This window comes from Carya illinoinensis, chromosome 9, assembly GCF_018687715.1.
Source record: "Carya illinoinensis cultivar Pawnee chromosome 9, C.illinoinensisPawnee_v1, whole genome shotgun sequence".
NCBI lineage: Eukaryota > Viridiplantae > Streptophyta > Magnoliopsida > Fagales > Juglandaceae > Carya > Carya illinoinensis.
The window spans coordinates 19121765-19148162 of NC_056760.1; the positions used below are offsets into that span (position 1 = coordinate 19121765).

Below are 26398 nucleotides of genomic sequence, written 5' to 3' on the forward strand. Positions count from 1 at the left end.
TTTATTATCAATCCAATCACTATTCACTTTCTTTTTTTCAATGAAGAGATCTCTTTACTTCTATGACTTAAATATCTCTATTTTTTGAAAAATTGATTAGATTGATTGGATTTGATATGATACTTATGAGATCGATGAGATTAATATTCAAATCTTTCTTCTTTATTTGATTTCTTCTCTTTGATTTATCTTTGAGATAGAATAATCATTTTGTATGTTATATATTCTAGGTAATGATCCATGAACCTGTTAATTCTTTTTATGAGGCACAAACGGGAGAATTTATCCAGGAAGCGAAAGAACTGGTGAAGTTACACGAAACCATCACAAGGGTTTATGTACTAAGAACGGGCAAACCTTTACGGGTTGTATCCGAAGACATTGAAAAAGATGTTTTTATGTCAACAACATAAGCCCTAGCTCATGGAATTGTTGATCTTGAAGTAGCAGAATAAAAAATAACAGGGATTTCACAAAAATAAAATATCGCAATTCAAAATTTTATCTTCTTACCTACTTGGGTTTGATATAGTATTATATTAATTAATCTATTAATATAGAATCATCTAGTAGTAATATAACAATATTATTTCTTCACTTAGAGACCAAAAGAGAACATTTGTAATATATACTCCACTAAAGATATTAAATTCGCATAGTAGGAATCCTAACTGTTTTAACATCAATTTTAATGGTTGGAGGCCTTATACAAAGTGTGAGATAGTCTAAGCAATTGTCTAAGTTGCTAACATCGGTCCACCCTAATTTATACTTCGCTATATTTGGGCACTTAGATGTGATATCATAAAATATTTTTCAATTGTAAATTTTTAACCTTTTTTTTTATTAAATACCTAATTATTATTATAATTTTTCAAAACTTTTAAATAAAAGTAAAAAAAATAATACAACTTTTTCAAATTTTAAAATAAAAATAGTACAAAAAAATTATATTCAAATAATATTTTAATTTTATAATATTTTTATTCACTTTTTCTTTTTATTTTCCAAAAATAAATTATTTGGAATATAAATTGAAATTTTTTAGAGTTTAGACTGTAAAGTAAAAAAATCGATAGTTTTTCTTTTCGGAGGCGGGGCGCGAGGGGAACTATAATTTCTACAAAAATTTTGAACTTTGAAGAGAAAAATGTATAAGTAATGCTATTCATCATTTTTATTTTTATTATTTTTTTATTATTTTATGATTTAGTATTAGATGATTGGGAATTATTTATTATATTTTATTTATAAATTTATTATTTAATAATATATTATAAGATGATGAGAATTAAGATTATGAATAGATTTTTGCAAAACGTATTATTTGGACAAATAGGGAGGGAGATAAAAAAATGGAACACGATAGGGTTTTAGAGCTAGCCATGCGTTCGGCCGACGCGAGGACTTGACTAGGGTTGGAGAGTACAAGTGCTGCAGCCATAACTCAGGCACCACCACGTCCGCTGTCGCTTAGTACAAAATCCTAGAAATTTCCATTTTCTCTCAGTGAAACAATGCCGCCCAAAGCTTCGAAGTCGAAGGAAGCACCAGTAGAGAGGCCCATCCTTGGCCGATTCTCATCTCACCTCAAGATTGGGATTGTAAGTTTCTTCTTCTTTTTTCACGTCCTCTTTCCATTTCGAAATTAATTGTTTTGTTCTTTCTGTTTGGTCTCCTTGAAAACACTGAAAAGGGAGTAAAACAGAAGAAATGAATGTCCTGATTTTAGACTTTCATCCGTACCCCTATTTTAGACTTTCGCCCTTGGTCTATTTAGAATTGGAATTCAGTTGCATTCCACTTCTGCTGGTCTTTGGGTCCCTTAATTGCATGTTTCTTCGTGTATATCTGCCCCTTCTGGTTTCATATCCGATCCCAGTATGCTGAAATGTCCCTACAAGTTCACGTTTTTATTGAATTATAGATTTTGTTTGAATGTAAATCATTGCTACTCTTAGTAATCTACAACTTATAATTTGTTGATGAGCCTTGAATTTTTGTTTTCTTTTTAGGTTGGATTACCTAATGTTGGAAAATCGACCCTGTTCAACACACTTACAAAGCTCTCAATACCTGCTGAAAACTTCCCTTTCTGTACCATTGAGCCAAATGAGGCGCGGGTATACATCCCAGATGAGCGTTTTGAATGGCTTTGCCAATTGTATAAGCCCAAAAGCGAGGTTTGTGACTTAGCCTTTTGCTCATACTTTATGGAGATGTACATATGCAACTCTGGGAGGCGTCTTTGGCATTTTTTTTTTCATTTCTAATAAGAGCTACAGAGACTGCCAGCACTTTTCATGTAAATAGCAACTGTGGGAGGTGTGTTTTGGTATATTTTTTCGTTCCTATTGAAAGCTGTATGTACTACCAGATCTTTTTCCGGCATAGGAACATCTAGCATATGCTGTGCACGAGTGGCTTTGTGAGGTGTTTTTGCCAAAATCCATTATCTACAACTCCATGGAAAGTTTTTAGTTATGCATCATGTTTAATATATCGACCTCGAGTTATATTGAGCTTAGCCCCAGTATTTATGTATCTATGTTGGTCTTGTTGATTCTGCATGCTCTTTATTTGAGATTCAAACTCCTATTTCTTGTGACTGTCCTAAATGATGATGTTGGTGACAAGAACAGTCCAGAATAAAGAAAGTAAATACTGCATAGGATGTATTGATGGGAAGAGTACCACAATTACTTAGTGAAGGATGTTGAAATTTCATGCCCATGATTATTGAGTTCTACATTTTGTGAATAATCTATAGCTTTAAAAAGGGATAGCGCAAAAAATAAAAAAATAAAAAGCCCTGCTCTGTCCTTCATCAATTAGGTTCCTTAAAAATTAAAAATTCTGAGGCCTATAGAGAATGGAAGTTAGGAGGGGGTAGCATTATCTATGAGAGTGTCCCACGACCAAGGGTTTGTCCAGAATCTGACTCAGAAACCTGATTCTGAAATATATATATATATATATATATATACTTTTTTTCATGAAGTTTTGTGCACAATAATGGAGCTTGTACTTCTTACGGCTTATTCAAGTTATTTTCATGTTCAGGTTTCAGCATTTTTAGAAATCCATGATATAGCTGGATTGGTGAGAGGTGCTCATGAAGGACAAGGGTTGGGCAATAGTTTCTTATCTCACATACGTGCAGTTGATGGCATCTTCCATGTTTTACGTAAGATGCTTATATTTTTAGTAGTACATACATGAATGCTGACTCAATTTGTGTGGGTGTGGGTGAGTGTGTGTGTGTGGGTGTGAAGAAGTAATTCACTAGCTTAAATGACAGAATAAGAACAAGATAATGAATACTATCGATAAGAAATATTCATGGGTCGCAAGCATAGAAATGTTTTTTTACTTGGTATTTGAGTTGGCATATAGTTCAGCCTATAGTCTTGGGTATAGTATAGTTACCTGATTAGAGCAATTTTCTTTATTGTTCGTACTCCTTTGTGAGACCTATGGTGACAAAAGAGCTTTGCTCAACTAACAAGATTGAGCTCGACAAGTCTAATCCATGCTTGAGTTCAAGCCCGGGCCTGGCACAATTATATAAATATAAATATTAGAGAAAATCTTTGTTATAATAAAATGATTGCTATTTATATCAAAGCATAGTTAATTAAATATAAATAGGTTTGTGATCTACAAGAAAGCTTATCTAAGATTGGGCTTGGCTTGATTAGTAAATGAGTTGAGTTAGTAGTATGGTTGAGGTTAAGAGGTTTGATACATATTTCGACATAGTGAACCTGTATGTTCTGACCTTAACAGATGGTAAGTGGAGCAAAGTGTAGTCAAGTTTTCCTATCTATATTGTGTGGTACCATTGATTTATTATTTGCATGCTGTTGAAATAACACTGGAAATTAGTTGGAATATCAATTTTGTGAATGGTTTATTTTTTAGCTTTTATATTTTGATTTTCATTTAGCTAGTAACTTATCAAATAAAAAAATCATGTATCTAGTGTAATTTAACAATCATATTACCTGATCCCTTTTTTCTTTTCCCCTAGGTGCCTTTGAAGATCCAGATATTATCCACGTAGATGACTCTGTAGATCCTGTGAGGGATCTAGAGGTTATTAGTGCAGAATTGCGACTAAAGGTATGCTAATATTTTCTGAGGTTTTGGCATTTTCTATTAACTTGAGTTAGGTATCTATGGCTTCCACCTCCATAATTCTTGTCAAATTTTTTTGATAAGTGATTTTTGTCAAATGCTTGTAAATATGTTTCAATTATGGAGGGTTGATTAGAGTCTTATTAATCGTTGCAGCCCGTAGCTGATAGTTTTATTATTTGGTCAGCTTTATTATGGCATCATGTAGATATGGCTAATCCCTCCATTGGTTGAATTTTCATGATTTGTGTTGCAATGAAAATACGAAAAGCAATGAAAATATGAAAAAAATTTCATGGAAGGCTAAAGTTGCTGTTCTCAAGATGTTTCTATGGTGAGAGAAGGAGAAAGAGACATGGCTTGGAAAGGATATGAGTGGGTGATGGGTGTCCTATGAATGCTTAAACAATGGTGTGTTTGAGAGAGAGATGAGACAAAGGGAGAGAGGAACACATTCCAACTCCACTAAATGATTTTCTTTTGTTTCATGCAATTATTTGTTAAAGGAAAATGTCAGAAGCTACCCCACTGTTCCAGATCCCACCATTATCCCATTCTGTTGACGTGATAGTGTCTAGAAGTCCTTTGATCAAGATTGTTAAAAAAAATGATTAAAAATCCAGGGGTTATCAAACATTGCCTTGTTAACAGGTTGAGATTTTCTCTTGTATACTTCTTATGTACTTGGGCTATGTCTATTTACTTGATTCAATAAAACCTCTTATTACTTAAAAAAAAAAAAAAAAAAAAAAAAAAAAAAAAAAAAAAAAAAAAAAAAAAAAAAAAAACAGAGTGAGATCATGGTGGGATGGTGTAGTCCCATGTTTTGCTCTATGTTACCGATGGCTATAATTTATACATTTGGACTTATGGGGGCATTATGACTTTGTTATTTGTAGAATTTAGAAGGTTTATTTTGTCCAAAATCCCTAACTGATTTTTTTTTTTTAATTTTTATTTTTTTATTGGTAGCATTACAAAAGGTATTTTAATTAATTGTTTGGGATTGGATAAATTTATGAATTTTAGGAATGAATTGCACTCTTAGATGGTGTGTAAGGTACTCAACGGAATCTATTTTATGGTGTACGAGTAGAAGGTTCTTTACTAGCATATGTACCTATAAAAAAGTTCTTTTCTAACATATACTACATCATATATGAGTTCATATCTATCAAATCCCTTCTCATCTCTGTACCACTTCAACCAAATTCAAAAGCTATTGTTAGCAACCATCCATACAGAAAGGGATTTGTTATAAGTGGCTTTTAATTCTATAACCTTTGTCTCGCAATCTTGAAATTGTGAGCATTGCTTTCCCACCAGATACATAACGTTGAGCACAAGAGGACCATCCTCTAGATTGCTAAATTGCCATGACTTTCCAATGGACTTCTGCAGCACTATTCCGTTTGTATGACGTGCTTTTCTCTAGGTATCCAAAGTTGAAATCTTCTCCAAGGCTATTGACCATACGTAAATGCTATCCTTGAAAGTATGTTAGATCTCCTAATACCCTTCCATGGAAAAGAAGGGCTAATGAGGGGTGAAGCATGTGATAAATAGATCTGACCTTGAAAGTCCATCTTTTGGAGAGAATCCAACAAATTTTTTCATTGCCATCTTCTTCAGCCCATGGGAATACTATAGAGTAAGGAACAAAGGTGACATTGATATAGTAAAGGTGACATTCTGCTGTGAAGTGTTATCAGAGAGTTGTAAATGATCTGCCCACCGAAGTCTCCTTACAAAAAGATATGCTAAACGACTAGTGACAAGAGATACAGCTTTGCGAATGTTGGAAAAGGATGTATTTATCTGAAGGTGGTAGGGTCACCCTAATGAAAGGACTCTTTCCAACTTGCCAACCTATTTCCTATCATTATTTCCACTTCCCATCAAAGTGGCTCATCGCATGGAGAAACTCCAACATGACTTCATATGGGGGTGGGGGATCAATGATGAGTTCAAATTTCACTTGGTGAAATGGGCCAAAATTTGCTCTCCTATTCAAGGAGGTTTGGGTATTCAGAACTTGCAGTTTTTCAGCAAATCTTTGCTTGGTAAGTGGCTTTGGAGATATCACAATGAGAGGGGGGCTTTGTGGAGAAGTATCATTGGATTGAAGCATGGGGAACCATGAGGAGGATGGTGCACCAAGGAGGTGAATGGGCCCCATGGTGTGGGGCTGTGGAAACATGTAAGAAGAAGTTGGGACTCATATTCAAGATATACCTGCTTTAAAGTGGGTGATGGATCCAAAATTAAATTTTGGCATGATGTATGGTATGGCAATATGCCGCTCAAGGAAACTTTTCCATAAGTTTATGGCATGGCAAGCATGAAAGAAGCCTCAATTGCAGACCACTTCGTACTCTCTAATGGCACTCCACAATGGAATGTTACATTCCCTAGAGATGCACAAGAATGGGAAAATGAGGCTTTTTCGGAGTTAATCTATTGTACTCCACCTGGTTGTTGGCGGGAGTTGGAGATACGATCTTTTGGTGCCCTTCTAAGATAGGGAAGTTTTCAGTACACTCCTACAAAGCCATGCATTGACAATGCATGGTACAAATTCATTCCCATGTAAGAGTATTTGGAAGACAAAGGCGTCCCTAAAGGCAAAGTTTTTTGTATGGACGACTTCCATGGGGGAAGATCCTCACTCTAGACAATTTAAGGAAACGTCGAATCATAGTCTTGGATTGGTGTTGTATGTGTAAAAAGAGTGAAGGGTCGGTTGACCATCTACTCTTTCATTGTGAGATTGCCAGGACATTGCGGAATGAAGGTTTTGCTCAGGTGGGATTAGTTTGGGTGATGCCGAGACGGGTGGTGGACGTCCTAGCTTCTTGGAAAGCCATTTAAGGTAATTCTCATATTGGATCTATTTGGAAGATGGTTCCAATATGTTTATGGTGGTGTATTTGGAGGGAGAGGAACGAAAGAAGTTTTGAAGATCACGTGCGATCAATGGAAGAGCTTAGAAGTCTGTTTTTCAATACTTTAATCCATCGGTCGATTGTAATTGATTTTCATGGCTTGTCATTTCATGATTTCATTGTATCTCTAAACTAAGCACGCATAGGCTTTGCTCTTGTGTATGTCCCGTATACTTGGGCCTTTGCCTACTCTTTTGATCAATAAAATCTTGTTTACCGATTAAAAAAAAAAAAAAAAGGTCAATCGCACATCATGCCAAAATATGTTGGACCCATCACCCACCCTGAATCCACCAAAAGGAGGGAAATCATCCCACTCCTAAAATTTTTCTCATTCATGAAAAAAAATATTTCCGCATCCAAAGCTTGACACCCCTTAATGCCATTAGAACACGGCCCTGTCCGCATGTTACCATATTTGACATACACAACCAATCACCACAAGTCCTCCCTCTCCGTGGCATTATGCCCCAATCATTTCCCAAGAAGACTCTCTTAAACATAAGCAAGTTTCTGACACCAAAACCCACCCGTGGGTAGCCCAAGTGGTACGGGCAAACTTGTGTGCATGAGCCCCATGTCACAGGGTCAATTTCCCCTAGGATCAAATTGCAATTTAAGTGGGAGGCCATTGTGGTGGGTTGCTGTGCTAGTCTCCCTGGGGGTTTAGGTTCCATGGGTGAGTCATAAGGTCTCTCCGTGGGGCAGTTCCCCTGTCATTAAAAGAAAAAAAAAATGTTTTGACACCAAAACATCTTGAAGTCACCAGAATGCAGATCTTGATTAAATATGATCTGAAATTTGTACTTTATGTTTAATTTCTTATTGTCTCAGTTTTTTTTGCTACTAATTATGATTTTTATGTTCAATGGGTATCTTTTCTCAATATCCTTGTAGTGTTGCCATCAGTGTCTTTCTGAATTGTCTGCCATGTTTCTTGATTTGGAATAAAATGTTTACATTGAGACAAATGTTCTGAACCTTGCTTCTTTTTCTTGAATTAACCATAGGATCTTGAGTTTATGGAAAAGAGGATAGAAGATCTTGAAAAGAGCATGAAGAGGAGCAATGACAAGCAGTTAAAAATAGAGCATGATCTCTGTGACAAGGTTTGTGTTTTGATAGATTAAAATAGGTATCAATACTTGAATGTGCAACCTTTCTGTTTGTGTATTAACAAGTTGTATATCTTGTTTGGAAATGTTGAAGTAGTTGAAAAGGTTTTGATAGCACACAGTCTTACTTTAACTCTTATTGGTCATTGTCATCCACTGCTATCGATGGTTTCTTTGCAGATTGAGTTAAATAAATTTTTATGAGTAAGATAAAGGATGGTACCCATAAAGATAAAAGAGGATGATACCCCAGTACACAAGATGTATACATGAAATCCAAGTTAGATAATTAATTTTTTGTTTATTTATTTTACAGCTGTATGTATTCACTTGTAACCATTTACGTTTAAATTTATTTCTTAAGCATCTATATATAAAATGTGATTGCATTACTTTCCAAAAAGGGTCATGGTCCAACTATGTTGACATGAATGGACAGTATTCTGAAGAGTAAAAACAGTGGGTGTGGTCATTGGGAGACTCTCAAGTACTTGATTACTTGAGACCAATGGAATTAGAACATTAAATGAACCACTAGTATCTTAGAGGATGCCAATTAAGCTTTCTGTTAAAGCATGGAATTTGATTTCTTCAATCATTTTTTGGGAGTAATTATTAGATACTCCCAGAGTATAGACACGTGGCACTTCTTTCCTATCATAGGATGCCGCATCAATTAAATTGATGCTTATATAAGCAATTTTATTTACATGGCGTGTGATAGGATGGTAGTACCACATCATCTCTACCCCAGAAGTACCTAATAATTTTCCCCTTTTTTTAGCATTTTTGTATTTTTTTTGGGTATTATACTCTAAGATTTTCTAAAGGCTTTAATTTCTGTAGTAATCAAGCATGCCTGTATTCTCCAAGTTTATTTGCACACGGTGTTATAGAATATTGAATTCGTTCTATATGGTGTACGTAACAAAATGGCGGTGTTCATTTCTACAGGTCAAGGCATGGCTTGAGGATGGAAAAGATGTCCGTCTTGGGGAATGGAAAGCTGCTGATATTGAGATTTTAAATACTTTTCAATTGCTTACTGCGAAGCCTGTTGTTTACTTGGTGAGTTGTGTTCTTCATGATAATAGGATAATCTTTAATGGTCCTGGGTTAAGTGAGCTATGTTTGTTTCCTAATATCTCTATTTTTTGCACCTAGGCCTTGGCTCAGTAAACTTAGGTTCAAGTCCTAGCCCCTCACCCTGCCCTAAAAAAAAATCTAGCCAGTGTTCCGATGGCTCATAATCAGCTTTGCTTAGTTTAGGCTTTGACTGAAAAATATGACTACAAAATCATGGACTATTCATGCGAATAGAAGCCTAAATGGTCTCCCTGCCCACCATAAACAACGTGTTGAGGGTGAGGCCATGAATTTGATTCCCTTCAGTTGTATGAATTGTATTTATCCATAGAAAAATGTTTATGGATTGTATTTTTTGGAATAAAGGAAAGCTAGGTGAATATGTGGCATACTTCTTCTCTGCTACTTCTTCCCTAGCAGATGAAACAACTGATGTTCTTGTGGGCTTGGGGGAGGAGTTCCCATGCTAGATTAAAGGTTTCTTGATTCCTTGTACCATCTTCTATATCAAAGGCAAAAAGCTGCTAGAAACTTAAAATTATTACTTATCAAAAAAAGCTGTGCTAGAAACTTGAGGTGATACACATCTCAATCCAAATAAAGTAACCCCTTCTCGATCTATTTGGTCCACTAAAAGTCTGTTTTTGTGTGCCTATTAAGTTTGTCTAGTAAGTTGATTTTCTTTATGTGTTCAATTCTATACGTTCAACAGAATCTGGGCTCCTGATTCCCTGTAATTTTTGTGTGGGTGCAAATTGCTTATATATATAGTAATTTCAAGACGTGCTAGCCATCAATTATGTGTTTCTACAACAAGGGGCACAGGTGGAACTTAGTCATTTTGTGGGGAAATTCATATGGTTAATTTCAAATAAAAAGTAAAAGCTTGGATTGAGTGCTAATGAATATCGGGATATACAAGTAAATTCAACAAGAGATCTTACTGATATAAAAAATCAATAAGAAATCTCACACCAACTAGATAATATATTTTTCAAGTAAAAATATCAATTGAATCGCAAATCATGTTTCATGAATAGAACAGTGCCATGGTTTGCTTTGTAAAACTAAATTAGTAATTTTCTCTCTGAATAAGGTTTTCCAAGGTGAAAAGATAGTTGCCTTGTAGCATCTCTTTTATCAGGCGAGCATTTACAAAGGAAAAGTACTCCGTATTTTCTTAGATTTAAAACATAGTAGAGAGATATTGTTGTGTATTATATGTTGGGAATGAACTGAGTCATATTTAGTTTAGAAAATGAAAATCTTGTGTGATCATAATTATATCCTATTTTCTCTACAGGTTAACATGAATGAGAAAGATTACCAAAGAAAAAAGAACAAATTCTTGCCAAAGATTCATGCTTGGTATGTCCTGTATTTTTCTTGAATTATTATCTTGATTTTTGTAAGCTTATCTTTTTTATGGTCCCCACCCCCCCCCCCCCCCCCCCCCCCCTCTCTCTCCCCAGGCGTCTTTCTCTGTTTTTTTTTGTGTGGCTACCTGGTTGTGCACATCTCTTTGTACCCTTAAGATTTCTCTCCAAGAACTAGGCAATGTGTTCTCCTTTGTGTTTGTGCATGCACTTGTGGGTGTGTTTCTGCCTGTGTTCTGCTATCTGAATACTCTCAAGATGTCTCATCATAACTTAGGTATTATGTTCTCTTCAAAAGATAAAAGTATATTGTGTTTATGTGCTCTAATGCTGCTATTTGGTAACATAAGTAACCCATTCTAAACATGGTTGGAATCAACCCAGCAAAAATGATTAAGATATTCTGAGTTAAAAAAATGGGAAAATGCTACTCTGCCCCCATCAACCTTACTGCTCAATCTGGCATGCCACGTGGTTAGTTATTAAAAAAAGGAAGCGGCACAGTAGCACCACCCAAAAAAATGTTGTACATGGTTCTAATGGAGTCTTCAGCTTTAGCTTGCCTGTGAGGCATGGTCCTAGTGGAGTCTTAAGCTTTAGCTTGCCCACGAAACATCTTTACACTGCAACTATCCATATCTTGTACTCATCACTTGCACTTGTAATACAATTGGTTTTATAAAATAACTCAGCTATAAGTCGAGACTATACAGTTTTCATGTGATCCATTAACTGCAGAATTAAGGTTGGAGAATGGTTTGTTATGCATTAATGTCATGATTCAGAGCTGTCTTCAAGTTGCTGGGTCAGTGCAGTAGGCACCTTCTCGGGGTGATAGGCAGCTAATTTGTTATCTTTTTTTTTTTCTTTTTTTTTTTTACAAGTAAAATTGTATTGATAGAGCTAATTTATCATCTTCTTTTGCTTACATTAGACCTCTGGTTTGCTTTCATATTCAAACTTCAAATGCCCAGAGAGAGACTCCAGTTTCCACTTTTCTTCATCATAATTCGCCTTTGGTGTGATCATGTGGTCCTCTTGACTTTCAATTTAGTATGTCTTAGCCTTCACACACACTATAGGGCATAATGCAAGCTGTCTACCCAATGCAGTCCTTTCATTGAGTTTTAAATGTCAGGAACTTGACTAGGAAGTATGTTGTTATACTGTGTATTAATTAACTGTCTATGAAATATGAAATATTCAAGCAACAAGAATGCATGTGGAATTAGTTGTCAGAGGCAAACCAAAATACCATATAGCATGTTCCTGAGCTGACCATTTTAACACTGAGCTTACTGCATCTTAACAGACCTAAAACTTGCTAACTTGTAGAAAAGTCTGGGAAGCAACTTAGTGCATTCTGTCTACACTTTATATTGCTTCCTTATCTTCCTTCAACTACTTGATAGTTGCAAGCCAATTCATATGTTTCTTCTTTATTGCCGCCATGTTACTTTTTTATGTTCTTCATTTTCTTCAAGATTTGCTTTTTGTTGAAAGAAATCAGAGTCCAATAATTGCGTTTATTATCAGGGTGCAGGAACATGGAGGTGAACCGATTATTCCTTTCAGCTGTGTGTTAGAGAGAAATCTTGCTGACTTGCCAGCAGACGAAGCCACAAAATATTGTGAGGAGAACAACTTACAAAGGTTAGTCCAAACCTATTAAGATGTGTGTCAATGAGGTACAGATGACTGCTAACATTTGATGTAAATGTTAGGAACAAAATTATGTGGTCTGTGTTTCAAACTTAACATGAATTTGAGCCTGGTCATGTGCTGAATGACCATTGTAAACCCATTAGTATTTGACTACTGCTATTATGCTCTCTTATTTTTAAAGGGACCCTGTACTTTCCTACTAACTTTCCCATAAATTATTCAATTCTTTCTATTTCCCTCATAATAAAGTTGAAGTTTCAAGTAGGGCTATGCCCATTTTTCGTAATTAGACGCATTCTCTTGTATACTTCCTGTGTACTTGGGCTATTTTCGTATTAATCAAATTTCTTTTAATTATCAAAAAAAAGTTGAAGTGGGTAACCGCACTACAACTTTGGGTGCATATTGTAAAGTGGAGTACCAAAGACAAATCTTACTTTGGTAGTGTTTTGTTTTTAGTTCATTTTTCCTATGAGAAATATAGGGGAACTGTGACATTATGAAAATGAAATTGGGCTCCAATATTAATGATAGGTATTTACAAGTGGAGAAGGGGCTCATTATGGTTACGTATTTCGAATGATGCTTTTGATCTTGGTTTAGAAAATCTTGAATTGGAGTGTTCTTGTTTCCGGAGGTCGGTATCTAATATGCTTCACTGCCCTAAAGAAATCTTGGAATGGGTTTGAAATTATTGCAAGCGGCTGGAGTTTGAAAATTTTTCTCAGTTGTCTAAAACATTCTTGCCATATCTGGTTTTTCTTTCCAATTATTTGCTCATCATGTTTTGTCTTCAACTTTCCTGAAATAGTATTTACTGGTCATGCAGCGGAGATAAATAGTAAATGCGTAGTTAACTGACAACTATGTTTTACTTTGCTACAGTGCCCTTCCAAAGATCATAAAGACTGGTTTTTCTGCAATCAATTTGATATACTTCTTCACAGCAGGAGCTGATGAGGTAATGTAACTTCCTTTTTATTTTTTCGATATGTAACTTCCTTTTCTTTTGTTTGCTGCTGTCTCTGTCCGTTTTCTAACAGTGACTTTATTGTTGGAGTGTCTTTTTCTCATCTGTCTTACTTTCAGTATCTGAAGTTATTGAACCAAAGAGTCTCCACCATCATCACCCATCTTTAATGATTTGCACGTATTTGTTATACTGTGTTCCTCATCATTGCTTGGAAGCATTAATGGTGGAATGTCCAAATAATGACATTTTGTAGGTGAAATGCTGGCAAATTAGACGGCAGACAAAGGCTCCTCAAGCTGCAGGGACCATCCATACTGACTTTGAGAGAGGATTCATTTGTGCCGAGGTTGTCCCTTGCTCATATGTATTTATGTTGTCCTTATTTAAATTATTGCTGGTTCTTTTCCTTCTCTTCCAACAAGCTTCGAAAGTAGCTTTCACGTAATGACCATTGTAAACGTAGCTATAGATACTCTCGTCATTACTTTTCTGTGCCACCATTTAATACGTGTATTTTTTAGCCGTTGCCTTGACCTCTTCCTATACTACCACTGTCATACCTCTTTCCCTGCTAGCATCAACATAAGAAGTAATGTTGATGTTGAAGTTTCATCAATCATGGTTTGCTTTACCATGCTGTTAATTGCAAAAGGCATTACATGGGTTTCGTAGTTGTCAAAATAGCTCTAAAAGCATGACTGGGAACAAAAACTTCTTATCGCTGTCCAAACATTTCCCGTTTTGATACATACTTGATTTTATTGTTTTATTTGTTTTTGATGTGCCTTAATATTTACTTGCATATAATGTGATAATATTTAGGTAATGAAATTTGATGATCTAAAGGAGCTTGGTAGCGAGTCAGCTGTGAAGGTATACACTTTAATCTTCAGATGTCAACATATATGGTTACGAATATTTACATCCACCTTGCCATTGCTACCCAAATCTACCACGTGGCATCATCGAGGGTGCTACGTGTGAGGTTCATCACTGAATTCCTTTGATCGTTTCTAGTTGGGAAACTAATGCATACTGCAATTTTTTTTTTATTTTTCTTGCAGGCGGCCGGGAAATATAGACAGGAGGGAAAAACTTATGTGGTTCAGGATGCAGACGTAATATTTTTCAAATTCAATGTTTCCGGAGGTGGGAAAAAGTGAAATGATATATTTTTAATTGGCCGTTTAATTACTCTGGTGAGTTGGATATTTTCTTGAGTTTATATTTATAAACATTTTATCACCTATCACCCAAGAGGTGATAAAAAGAAGTACGAACTACTTGTATTCCTTGGTGCAGTTTGTGGAAGCACATGTTTGTTAAACTTAAATCTAATGATCTCAGTACATAGAGAAATTTTTTCGATAGTTGATAGTTATTTGAACCAAGTCGAATGTGTTTGAAAATGGTTTTAGAGATATCTAAGGATTTGCATAAACAGATTTTGAGCATACTCTAATTATAAGTACTTTATTTAAATCTCTGGTGATCTTCATTGCCGGATGGATGCTTTGAACAAATGCTAAAGCTGAACTTGAATTGAAGTGCGAGGTCCTCAAATCTGAAAATTAAAGAGTTAATTGTAAAACTAGTCGTTTGAGTTTTTCACTTTGTGAAAACAATCCGGTCCAGTCAGGTTCGATCCGGTCTGATTCAATTTATTATTTTTTCGTTCATCATTTTTTCTAGACCAGACTGAATCAAACATCTAGTCGGTCCAATTCCATTCGGTTAGTCCATTTGGTTCGATCTAATTATTTTTTTATTTTTTTTAAAATAAATCAATTAAATATTTTATTTAAATTACTAAATTAAAATTAAGTAAATTATTAATATAGATTATGTAACTAACTATTAAAAAAAATGCTACATATCATTCCGCATCACACTTTATATATTAAAATATTATTTTTTATTTTTTTATTTTTTATTTCATTTTATTCTTATTCAACTAATTAAAATTATTTTATTTATCATCCACATACTACATATTTATTATAGAAAAAATAAAAAAAATTAAAATAAGTGTGGTGTGTGAAGTGTAAGGATGACAAGAAGAATTTTCTTAAAAAAAATTATATGGTCAATGATACATATTATAAATTATATATACATACATAATACATATTATAAATTATATATATATATATATAAATTATAATATATATACTATATAAATAATGGGGAATTGGTATTAGGTTAGTTAATTTATAATTTACCAATTACTTTATATTTACTTACAACTTAGGTATTTTACAAAAAGTTTATCTAATAACTTTAATTAGATATAGATGTAGATGTTAGTAATTAGTAAATGGTGAATTGGTTATAAATTAATTGATAATATACACTACTTAATTAATAGAATATTATTTTTTAATTATATCTTTAAAATTTTATATTATAAATGGGAATAGGTTAGATGAAAATTACATAATTAATTATATAATTATTATATAAAATAATATATATAAAAAATAAAAATATATATATATTTTTTAATTCGGTCGATCCGGTCTACTTCAGTTCGAGGAACCGTGGACCAGACCAAACTAGTTTGGTCTAAGGAATCATGGACTGAAATCAAACCCCATATTTCTCGGTCCAGTCCGGACCGAGCCAAACCAGTCGGTCCGATTGGTTTTTCGGGTCCGGACTGACCTTTTATAGCAACTTGTGACAACTCTTAAGGGTTGGCTCAAGTGGTGAAGGCTTTGGGCTTGAGGATATGCTCATTGTTCCCTCTAGATCTAAGGTTCAAATTCTAAGTGTAAACAATCTCTAGGAGCTATTAGATTTAGAGATTTTTTTCTTGAATTACCTAAAGTGCACTAACGACAAACTCCTTATTGAGAGTGTGTGCAACTCCTGGGTTAGTTGGGACGCTGTTCCAAACACTTGGTGTTAATTAAAAAAAAAAAATTACAACTTGTGACCTCAATTTTTAAACTTTTGCAAAATTAAATACTTGACTGTTGTTTTTGTAATCCAAGGCATCCACCAATCTTATATTTGAAAAGTAATGGGTAAGGTTGCCATATGGTATTGGCATGTTACGCGTTTGTTTTGATATATATATATATATATATTTTTCATGTTGATTTCGATTTTGCAATTAACTAAAAAAAAATCTCTTTACAAATCTCAAAGTGCTTATAAAAAATCAATTAATGGATGTATGTTATTTGAGAAAAAAAAAATAATGGATGTATGTTACAGTTATTATTGAAATTGGCAGGGGCAGGCTAAGTTTTAGAACCAGCCATGTCTGATCCTCGACTCATAATAAAGATAAGAAGTGGATATTAACCGTGTTTGGCATTTGTGATGATCAAAACTCATCCGTGCTCCTCATCATGATGCCTCCCACAAAGTTTTCCATGTACCATCTTTTTCAGAATTTGTTTAGTGTGAATAGTTAAAAGTTACTACATAATATCAGTACCACCCATCAAGATATTATATATATATATATATATCGACTATATTTTCATATTTATTGTTGTATTTTCATAAAATATATAAATGAATTCCTAGCTACGCCACTTGGACGAACTAGTCTAGAAAATAAATTACGTAGAGCAACATCAAAATTTCTGCATGGTCAAGGATACTGTTGTGGCTGTCCATTATGCTCTACCTTAATTTCATAGTCAAGTATATATAACTGGGTGACGTAATAATCAACTAGTCAATATTATTTTATGTGAAGTATTTGTTAAAAGATGTTCAAGATTAAAATAAATAAATATAATTATCAATATATTTATATCGCTTGAAGGCCAAAGTCACATGGCTTATAATCCAAATTGACTAATCAATGATATAATTGAAACTCCATTAAATATTATAAAAAGTAAGAACTTCTTATTCTCAAATTATGTGAAATCCTATACATCACTAATCCTTTTTCACTTACCTAAATGAGATATCACAATATGTCCTATTATATTTCAGACAATTTGTGCATCAGGAGTACTTTACACACACACAGTACAAAAGTGCATGTGAATATGCTGGCTTATAAATCTTTTATAAAGTCAAAGTTTTGCACTTAAAAAATATTTGGTCTTCTAAGATTTGGAATGAACAAACTTTTAGCAAAATTGTGTGACCAGCTTTATCGTCCAACAAATCCTCACACTCTTACTTCTTTCTCCAATAATCGCATAGCAGCTAATTTGAGCCAGGAATCATGGCTACAAACATCAAATGTTGGTTGCGTCGTGTTGATTTATTGATGGAATTAACATATAGTTCAAAACTCTCTCCCACTCTCTCAAAAATGTCTTTAACACTCTTCTTCCTCTCTCTCAACTACCATCACAACCACTCGCACTGCTAGCCCATCCAACCACCGCATTTATCACTTTTAGCTGTAGACCGTACTTATGGTAATCTCTTTTTTTTTTTCTTATTAAAGATGTGTTCCACTGCCAGCCAGCACCTTCTACCTGTAACTAACAAAGATGATGGCCCGATATGCATGATACACCTTCAATGCTTAAGTCAGTGATATGTGGAATGGGTTATTACCAAGATAGTGATTAAGAAGAATTATGTTACCTGTGCATGATGTCGACTTACTGTATATATAGACATAGGTAGTTAATGATAGATACTAAGGATGATCATCCCATTGAGTCTTATCTCCATGTTCTCTTGATTTGATGCTCATCTTGAGAATGTTGGATTCGCCCCAACTTTTTTGATCAATTATCCATCCTAACTGCTCTAGTGATTACAAGATGGAATTGTGTAGGTCGTTAAGACTCCAATGACCTAATCCTCACCATTCTCTGGGTTGGGCCTCTATGGATGGCCCACCTTTTACCGAGGGCAACTCAAGTCCCTCCAGTTATTCCGTTAATTCCCTTTGCATGGGCGCAAGGGAATTAAATTGATGACAATGCTACCGTGCAGGTTTAATGACCTTCCCCAATGTGAGATATAACAGCTAAATATGTACAAACGTGGTGATCATTTAATAGGCACCTGACCGACGCCATCTATGGGCAAAAGTCTAGTAAACACCCTGCTTGGCGATTCATTTTCTCAGGCATCAAACATTTCAAACGTTAGTGACTGTCCGTGACACATGTCCCTCTCACTTAGCCCATATCTCATTTCCATTACATCACCATATGCATGATATGGTGATGCTGTCAGTCCCATTTGATATTTTTTACTCAATCATGTAACTGTTGCTCCATTACTCCTTCATAGTCATCCTTCTGCCATCATTCCTTTTCCCTCTTCACATTATCTTATTCTTCCCCCAACATCTCTTCTTCTTCCCTTGTTGCCAAAATCATAGCCTCCTTCGATAATGGCCTAGCAAAGCTCTTCATGACTTTCCACTCAGGATGCCCCAAAATTGTCTATTCAGAGAGAAGTTCCTTATTTTGAGGGCGTTGATTAGCGCTCTGTTCTCACCACCAAGGATCTTAGCAAGATGAGGAATTTTTATGGGATCTTAGCAAGATGAGGAATTGTCTATTCAGGGTGCTATTGATGACGAAGGCTTTGTCGAGAAGGTAGTCTTGCTAGCTTGCACTTTCGCATATGGCTTAAGACTTCCTTTCATCCACCCCAAGCTCTTTTTTCCTTGGGCCTCAACATGGCCCAGTGCTAGGGTCTCAAGTGGAGGGGCATGCAGGTCCTTCCCACCCCTCTAATAAGGGGTCTGTCGAGGACATGGTTAGCGAATTGTGAGGTTTTCTCTTTCCGGTATGACTTGTCATCTTCCTGCCTCTCTCTTTGTCTTTTTTTTTTTTTTCCTTTTTTACTTATGTGCGCCGATTGCTGCAAGGCGTAGATGATCTGGCTGCCTGGATTGTGGCAGGTTGCATTGAGCTTGAAGAATAGGTTCGATCAAGACGTGTTTTTTCATTATGGGCTAAAAAAGAGTTCAAACAGTAGAAAGCTGAGAGGGCTAAAGTAGGGATCCTCCTTTAGCAAGTAGACAATAATGCCCACTCACTAGTGGGTGATGTGGAAATCCTCCATGAGGAGGCGTCTAACCTTCGTGGCAAGGAAAGTCAATGTCCAGAATAGCTTTAAGCTAACGCTTTGAGGGAGGAGAGTGATTCTGTCCAAGCTCAGTCAACTAGTCTCCGAAAGGAATTCAATTCCTCCCAAGAGGAGTTGCAGCTGCCAAGCAACACTGCATTAAGCTTTCAGAGGTAGCGGTGAATGCTAGAGAATGTCAGCAGCGTGCTGAACTTGAGCTCTTTTAAGTGCGGGGGGCTTTGGAGGAGCTTTCCCAGAGGCATTCCACCATGAAGAAGGATCGGGAGTGGGTGAATGTGAACCAGTAGAAGCTGGATGACTCCCGCTTGCATGTCAACAAGAAGGTTAAAAGGCGAGATTAACAAATATTGGAACTAAAATCGGTGCTAGCAGCTTCTAAGAAAGAACTTGTGTCGCCGCAAATTGGGGCAACCAGGTCTGTTGTGACCTTGCCTTTGGTTATGACTATAGGGCTGGCATGGCGAGGCTCAGACCTTTCCTACTGGTGAACCCCCATGTCAATCTAAAGAAGTTGAGTCTTGAGTCAATCAAGCCTGATCTGATTTTCACCAATTCGTCTATACAGTGGGGTGCAACACCATGCATGATGCCTTTTTGGCCACCCCCTCCAAAGATGTCGGATCCGTTATTCCCCATTTAAAGGATTTTTGTATCTGTTATCTCTTGTACTACTTGGATTGTGTATCAAACAATGTACGAATGCTTTTGTTGTTTGCATTTGCACGTATTTGAGACAATGTATGAATGCTTTGTGATTTGCATTTGTGTTTATTTGTGTCTTGCTCAGTTCATTAAGTGTTTGCTACATGGGCTTTTTATCTGCCCCTGTGGAGTTTGGAGATGGGTCGCAGGATCTCGTGTCCTGCGCGCCCTTTTTCAATGTGAGCCTTTGGGCTCACCTAGGGTTTTTGGAGGAGTCGCGTGTCATCTACCTTCCACACCCCTTTTGGCACCGCAAGACTTAGCGCTCGCATATGGTGTTTACAGGGGTCGCGGGGTCATTTGACCTCCTCGCCCTTTGAGGCACCATGAGTCCTTTCGCAAAGTCTTGAAGAACTTTGTTAGGCCATTATTTAATAAGTCTAGGGTTTCACGATAAGGGAAGAAGAAGAAATACAAGTGGAAGAATAAGCTAATGTGAAGAGTAGAAAATGAATGATGGCAGAAGGATGACTATGAAGGAGTAATGGAGCAACGGTTACGCGATCAAGTAAAGAAGATCAAAGGGGACTGATATCATCATCATTGCACAATCTGGAGATGTAAGTAAGAGGGACGCGTGTCACAAAAAGTCATTGATGTCTGAAATATCCGATGCCTGGGAAAATAAATCGCCAAGCGGGGTGTTTACTAGACTCCCTCCCATTGAGGGTGTCGGTCAAGTGCCTACTAAATGATCACTACGTTTGCCAAGATTTAGCCGTTATAGCTCATATTGGGGAAGGGTCAATTGACCAGCAAGGTAGCATCGTCAACAATTTATTTCCCTTGCACTCACGCAAAAGAAATTAGTAGGATAATTAGAAGAGCTTGAATTGCATTTGGTAAGGAGGAGGCCCAACTTAGCAAGTGGTGAGGATTGGGTCGTTGGAGTCTTTACGACCTATACGACTCGATCTCATAATTACCATAGGAGTTAAGAATGGATAATTGATCCAGGAAGTTGGAATGAATCCAACATTCTAGGAATGAGCATCAAATTAAAAGAACATGGAGATAAGACCCAATGAGATGATCGTCCTTAGCATCTATCATTAACTACCTACGTCTATATATAAAATAAGACGACAACATGTGCGTGTAACATAATCCTTCTTGATCACTATCTTAGTGGTATCACATTCTACATATCACTCACTTAGGCATCAAATGTGCATTAGGCACACTGGCCACCATCTTTGCAAGTTCCAAGTAGCGGGCTATGGCTAGGAGTGGAACACGTCCCTAACATTTCTCTTTCTTCTTTCATTTTCACCATAAAAATTTGAATGTCAATAGATTTACCTTGATCAAAGCTTTCATTCACTCATTCAACGACTAGTTTTGGATGCTACGATTTCGTTGGCATGGAGAAAAGAAGAGGTATTATGGAGTCATGCTTAAAGCTTATCTCGGTATGATGGTGTGCGTCTTGGTGTGGTCATCTGCACCTGATTGTTGGTTTGAGAGACGGGGTAGATTTAGGGCATAAATTTTGGCATTTGCTTCGGGTTAGACTTATATTTTCTTTCTTGTTTCCCTCTCTCTCTCTCTCTCTCTCTCTCTCTCTCTCTCTCTCTCTCTCTCTACGGTTTTTTTAATCTAAAAGATGGAGGCAAACACCTCCACTAGTATCATGGAAAGGGAAAGTACTTGGCCCGAGCGAGCGTCATAGAGAGCATGTTGAACCCAAGGTTTCAAGTTTTGTATAATTATATATCTACACATGGATTTTGATGATAACAAATGAATTCAAAGAATAAAGAAGTCTTAAGCTCAAGTTGTCTACACAATAGAGTCAAGCACATCAAGAAAACAAGTATAAGCAAGAAGGAAAAAAGTTCACATTAAAGTCATAGAGTAATGTTGTAAATCTCTTAAAAATTTGAAATTAGGATTAAGATTCAAAATTAATATTTTATCATAAAGCATTAAAATACATTTTCCACATGTGCATGAATATTTTGAAAATTTTGAAAGATGATTGATTATCATCTTTCACATGTGCATACCTTAATTAAAGGGTTGAACTTTAAAAATATTAAAAATGATTGATTGTCATATTTCACATGTGCATATTTTATTTGAATATTTTCAAAAGTGATTGATGTTTTTTTTACTTATGCAAAAGATAGATGATTTTGTTTGAAAATTTTAAAAAGTAAAATGTACTTCTTTTGTCATATGCAAAAAGTAAAAGATTAGGTTTGAATTTTTTGAAGAGTAAAGTGTGCTCATTTTGTCATATGTCAAAAGTAAAAGATTAGATTTGAAGTATTTGAAAAATGAATGATGTTGTCTTTGACAATTGAAAAATGAGAAACTTTTATTTGAATTTTTTGAAAAAGTGAATGATATTGTTTTTGACATGTGAATCTTTTTAAATTTGAATATAAAGTCTTATATGTCTATAAATAGATCATTTGAGAGCTTCACATTCATAACACCAAGAGCATACAACATTCATTCAAAACTTTCATTTTCTCTTCTCTAAGCATTGAGCCTTAATTCTTGTTCATTTTGAAAGATATAGTTTGCGATGTATTGTTCTTATTCTACTCATTGAGGAGTATTTTCTGATAACCTACCCACTATCAGCTCTTGTATCAGTAAAATTGTGTGTATAACCCTTGTGCGTGTAAAAAGTATTCTACACAGGGAATAGTTGAATCACCACGTGTAAGGTGATTGTAAGTGTAAAGGGTGTTCTACACGGATCCTTTGTAACGGTGTTGTTCAAAGGTGTAATAAGTTTCTATTTCCACCTGAATGAGGTTGAGTAGTGAATTGAAAAATTCTCAAGGGGTAACTTGAGGCAAGGACGTAGGTAGTGGGGCCGAACATCATTAACATACTGAGCTTGCTTCTCTCTTATCCTTACTCTTTATATTTATTACTATTTCATATTTTGTTTATATTTTATATTGTATATTTGATTTATAATTGTTATATTTTTTTAATACAACTCAATTCACCCCCCTCTTATGCTAGTCATCTGGCAACAATTGGTATCAGAGCTAAGAGCTCTATTATAAGATTAACTATCTTTTGAGTTAAGATCTTATGGCTAACATTGCAGCTTCATTTGGTGAAGATCAATTTAGCAGTTGGCCTCCACTCTTTTGTGGAGATAATTACTCATTTTAGAAAGTTAGAATGAGAATATTCTTTCAGGCTCAAGGTCGAAAAATCTGGAAATATATGTAAATGGACCTTATATTCCAACAAAAGTGGTTGATGGAATAAAGGTCAAAAAGGAAGAAGAAGAGTTTGATCGTGAAGACGATAGATTTTATACTTTGAATTTAACTGTTATGAATTTATTATTTAATGCTTTCAATGGAAATGAATTTAATAGAATAATGGCTTGCGCTACGGCAAAAAAAATTGGGATAACTTGAAAGTTACTTATGAGGAATTTCGCAAGTTAAGGAATCAAAAATTTATATTCTTACTCATGAATATGAAATGTTTAAGATGAATGATGATGAATCTATTTCTAGTATGCACACTCATTTTACTAACATCATAAACAGCTTGATAGCTCTTAACAAAATTTATTCCAAGGTGAAGATAGTAAGAAAAATTCTTAACTCTCTACCAAAACGTTGGGAATCAAAAGTGACAGCGATTCTTGAAGTTAGAGACCTCAAGAAACTCGAAGTGAATGAACTTATCGGGTGACTTATCATTCACGAGTACACATTGAAAAGAGGAGAAGAAGAAGGAAAGCCAAAAAAGAGATTGGCACTTAAAACTGTTCCTCATGAAAGTGGAAGTGATGAAGATGAGGAAAACGAAGACAAAGATGAAAAAGTTACGATGATAACAAGAAGAATTTAAAGGTTCTTAAAGAAAACTAAAAATCCTCCGAGGAAATCTTTCAAAAAGTTTTCCAAGAAAGATTCAAGTAAAAATGACACTTTAATTTGTTATAGATATAATAAGTCTGGTCATATCAAGCCAGATTGTCCTCTGCTAAAGAAAGATCGAAACAAGGACAAAAAAGTAATGAAATATACATGAGATGATGATTCAAGTAGTTCAGATAGTGAAGCAAGCAATGGAGAATCAGTAAATCTTTATCTTATGACTAAATATGACATTGAGGTAACAAATCTTGATAATATTGAAGATCTTTCATATGAAAAATTGTAAAATATTTTAGAAGAGGTATATGAGGAATTTGAAAAATTAGGTATCAAGTTTATTGCTTTGAAAAAGAAAAATTCTTCTTTAACAAACGAAATTGATATTTTAAAAAAAGAAAGTATCGTTTTGAAAGATGAAAATCTTGAGTTAAAGAAGAAGAAAACCGATTTAGAAAATATTGTTAAAAACTTTACGAATGGAAAAAAAAATTTTAAAAAATTTCTTGGTAGTCAAAGATGTGTTTTTGACAAGACAGGTTTGAGATATATGTCAAAACAAAAATACAAACCTTATAAAAATTTCTTTGATAATGCTTCTAGATCAAATACTAATATTCAAAATTCTTTTCATAAAAATAATTCAGTCAAAAAAAGATATTATTATAATCATTCAAGTTCTTCATATATGTCACGTACTATTTGCAATTTCTGTAATAGAAATGGTCATAATTATCATACTTGTCCCATTAGAAGAAATCATACAATGACTATTAGGGCCATATGGGTACCTAAAAATCTTGTTTCTTCTAATACTAATAAATAAATGACCCAAAGAATTTAGGTATCAAGAAAAATCATTTTAATTATTTTTATATGTATGCATGAAGTCATCCACAAGAAAAACTAAATTTTTTTTAGATAGTGGATGTTCAAGACACATGACGGAAGACAAGACTAAGTTTTTTTATCTTAGATCTAAAGAAGAAGGACACGTGACATTTGGAGACAACTCGAAAGGGAAGATCGTGGGAATAGGTAAAATTGGTAATGAATTTTCTCTCATAATTGAAGATGTTCTACTTGTTGAAGGTCTAAAACATAATCTTTTGAACATAAGTCAATTATGTGATAAACGATTTACAGTTACTTTCAAAATAGATAAGTGCATTATTTTAGATGATCATGATTGTAATATTTGTTTTATTACTTTTAGAAGCAACAATGTTTATACAATTGATTTTGAAGAAATTACTTCGCAAGATGTTATTTGCTTTTCAGCTCAAAATGAAACTAGTTGGCCATGGCATAGAAGATTAGGTCATGCCAACATGGAACTTATTTCCAAACTTTCAAACATGGAACAAATTTTGGAAAAACCTTCATGAGGTGTAAGTACTCGATCATCTCTTAGAAATATTTGCAATCATACTGTTTTTCTATCTCAGATTGAATCCAAAAATATTGATGAAGCACTTCTTGATAAATCTTGGATTCTAGTTATGGAAGAAGAGTTGAATCAATTTGAAAGAAATTATGTTTGGACACTTATTCATAAACCCAAAAATCATACTATTATTGGAACAAAATGGGTTTTTAAAAACAAAAAAGATGAGTCCGGAATCATTATTAGAAATTAAGCTCGACTTGTAACCCAATATTTTAATCAAGAAGAAGGAATCGATTATGATGAGACATATGCACCAGTCACAAGATTAGAAGCTAGTCGAATGCTACTTGCATATGCTTGTTATAAAAATTTTAAATTTTTTCAAATGGATGTTAAAAGTATTTTCTTAAATAGTTTTATAAATGAAGAGGTATATGTTGAGCAACCTTCAGGTTTTGAAAATCATATTTCTCCAAATCATGTTTTCAAACTCACAAAAGCACTATATGGACTCAAACAAGCTCCTAGAGCTTGGTACAAGAGACTCAATGGTTTTTTGATTGAAAAAAAATTTTCAAAAGGAAAAATCAACACAACTCTTTTCATTAAATATGAAAAAGATGATATTTTTTTATTTAGATTTATGTTGATGATATAATATTCGGTACTACTAATGAAAATATGTGTCAAGTTTTTGCTAAGACTATGCAGGAAGAATTTGATATGAGTATGATGGGAGAACTTACATTCTTTCTCGGATTGCAAATTAAGCAAGCAAAAAGTGGAACATTCATCAATCAATCAAAATATATTAAGGAATTACTGAAAAAGTTTGGGATGAAAGGTGCTAAGGAAATTGGAACACCAATGAGCTCATCAACTAAACTTGATAAAGATGAATCCGGTAAGCCAGTTTACTCGAAGATATATCGAGGTATGATTGGTATCTTATTATATTTAACAGCCAGTAGACCAAATATTATGTTTAGTGTGTGCTTATGTGTACGCTTTCAATCATCTCCAAAAAAATCATATTTAATTGCAGTTAAGCGCATTCTTAGATATCTTAGTGGTACAATTAACATAGGGTTATGGTACCCTAAG

General features: G+C 34.7%; 1 protein-coding gene across 1 annotated transcript; it reads left to right on the top strand.

Annotated features, from left to right (window-relative positions):
- The first annotated feature begins 1342 nt into the window (after positions 1-1342).
- On the top strand, positions 1343-14691 carry LOC122277161 (obg-like ATPase 1). Its single transcript, XM_043087054.1, has 12 exons — positions 1343-1604; positions 2016-2183; positions 3064-3187; positions 4034-4125; positions 8096-8194; positions 9155-9268; positions 10590-10654; positions 12199-12315; positions 13213-13288; positions 13554-13646; positions 14123-14173; positions 14365-14691. The coding sequence occupies exons 1-12, from the start codon at positions 1518-1520 to the stop codon at positions 14461-14463; spliced, it is 1185 nt and encodes a 394-aa protein (XP_042942988.1). The 5' UTR covers positions 1343-1517; the 3' UTR covers positions 14464-14691.
- The last annotated feature ends 11707 nt before the right edge of the window (positions 14692-26398 follow it).

Coding starts and splice junctions, on each gene's coding strand:
- LOC122277161 (XM_043087054.1), top strand. CDS start 1,518: ATGCCGCCCAAAGCTTCGAAGTCGAAGGAAGCACCAGTAGAGAGGCCC. Junction 1,605..2,015: donor CTCACCTCAAGATTGGGATT/GTAAGTTTCTTC, acceptor TTTTCTTTTTAG/GTTGGATTACCTAATGTTGG. Junction 2,184..3,063: donor TGTATAAGCCCAAAAGCGAG/GTTTGTGACTTA, acceptor TTTCATGTTCAG/GTTTCAGCATTTTTAGAAAT.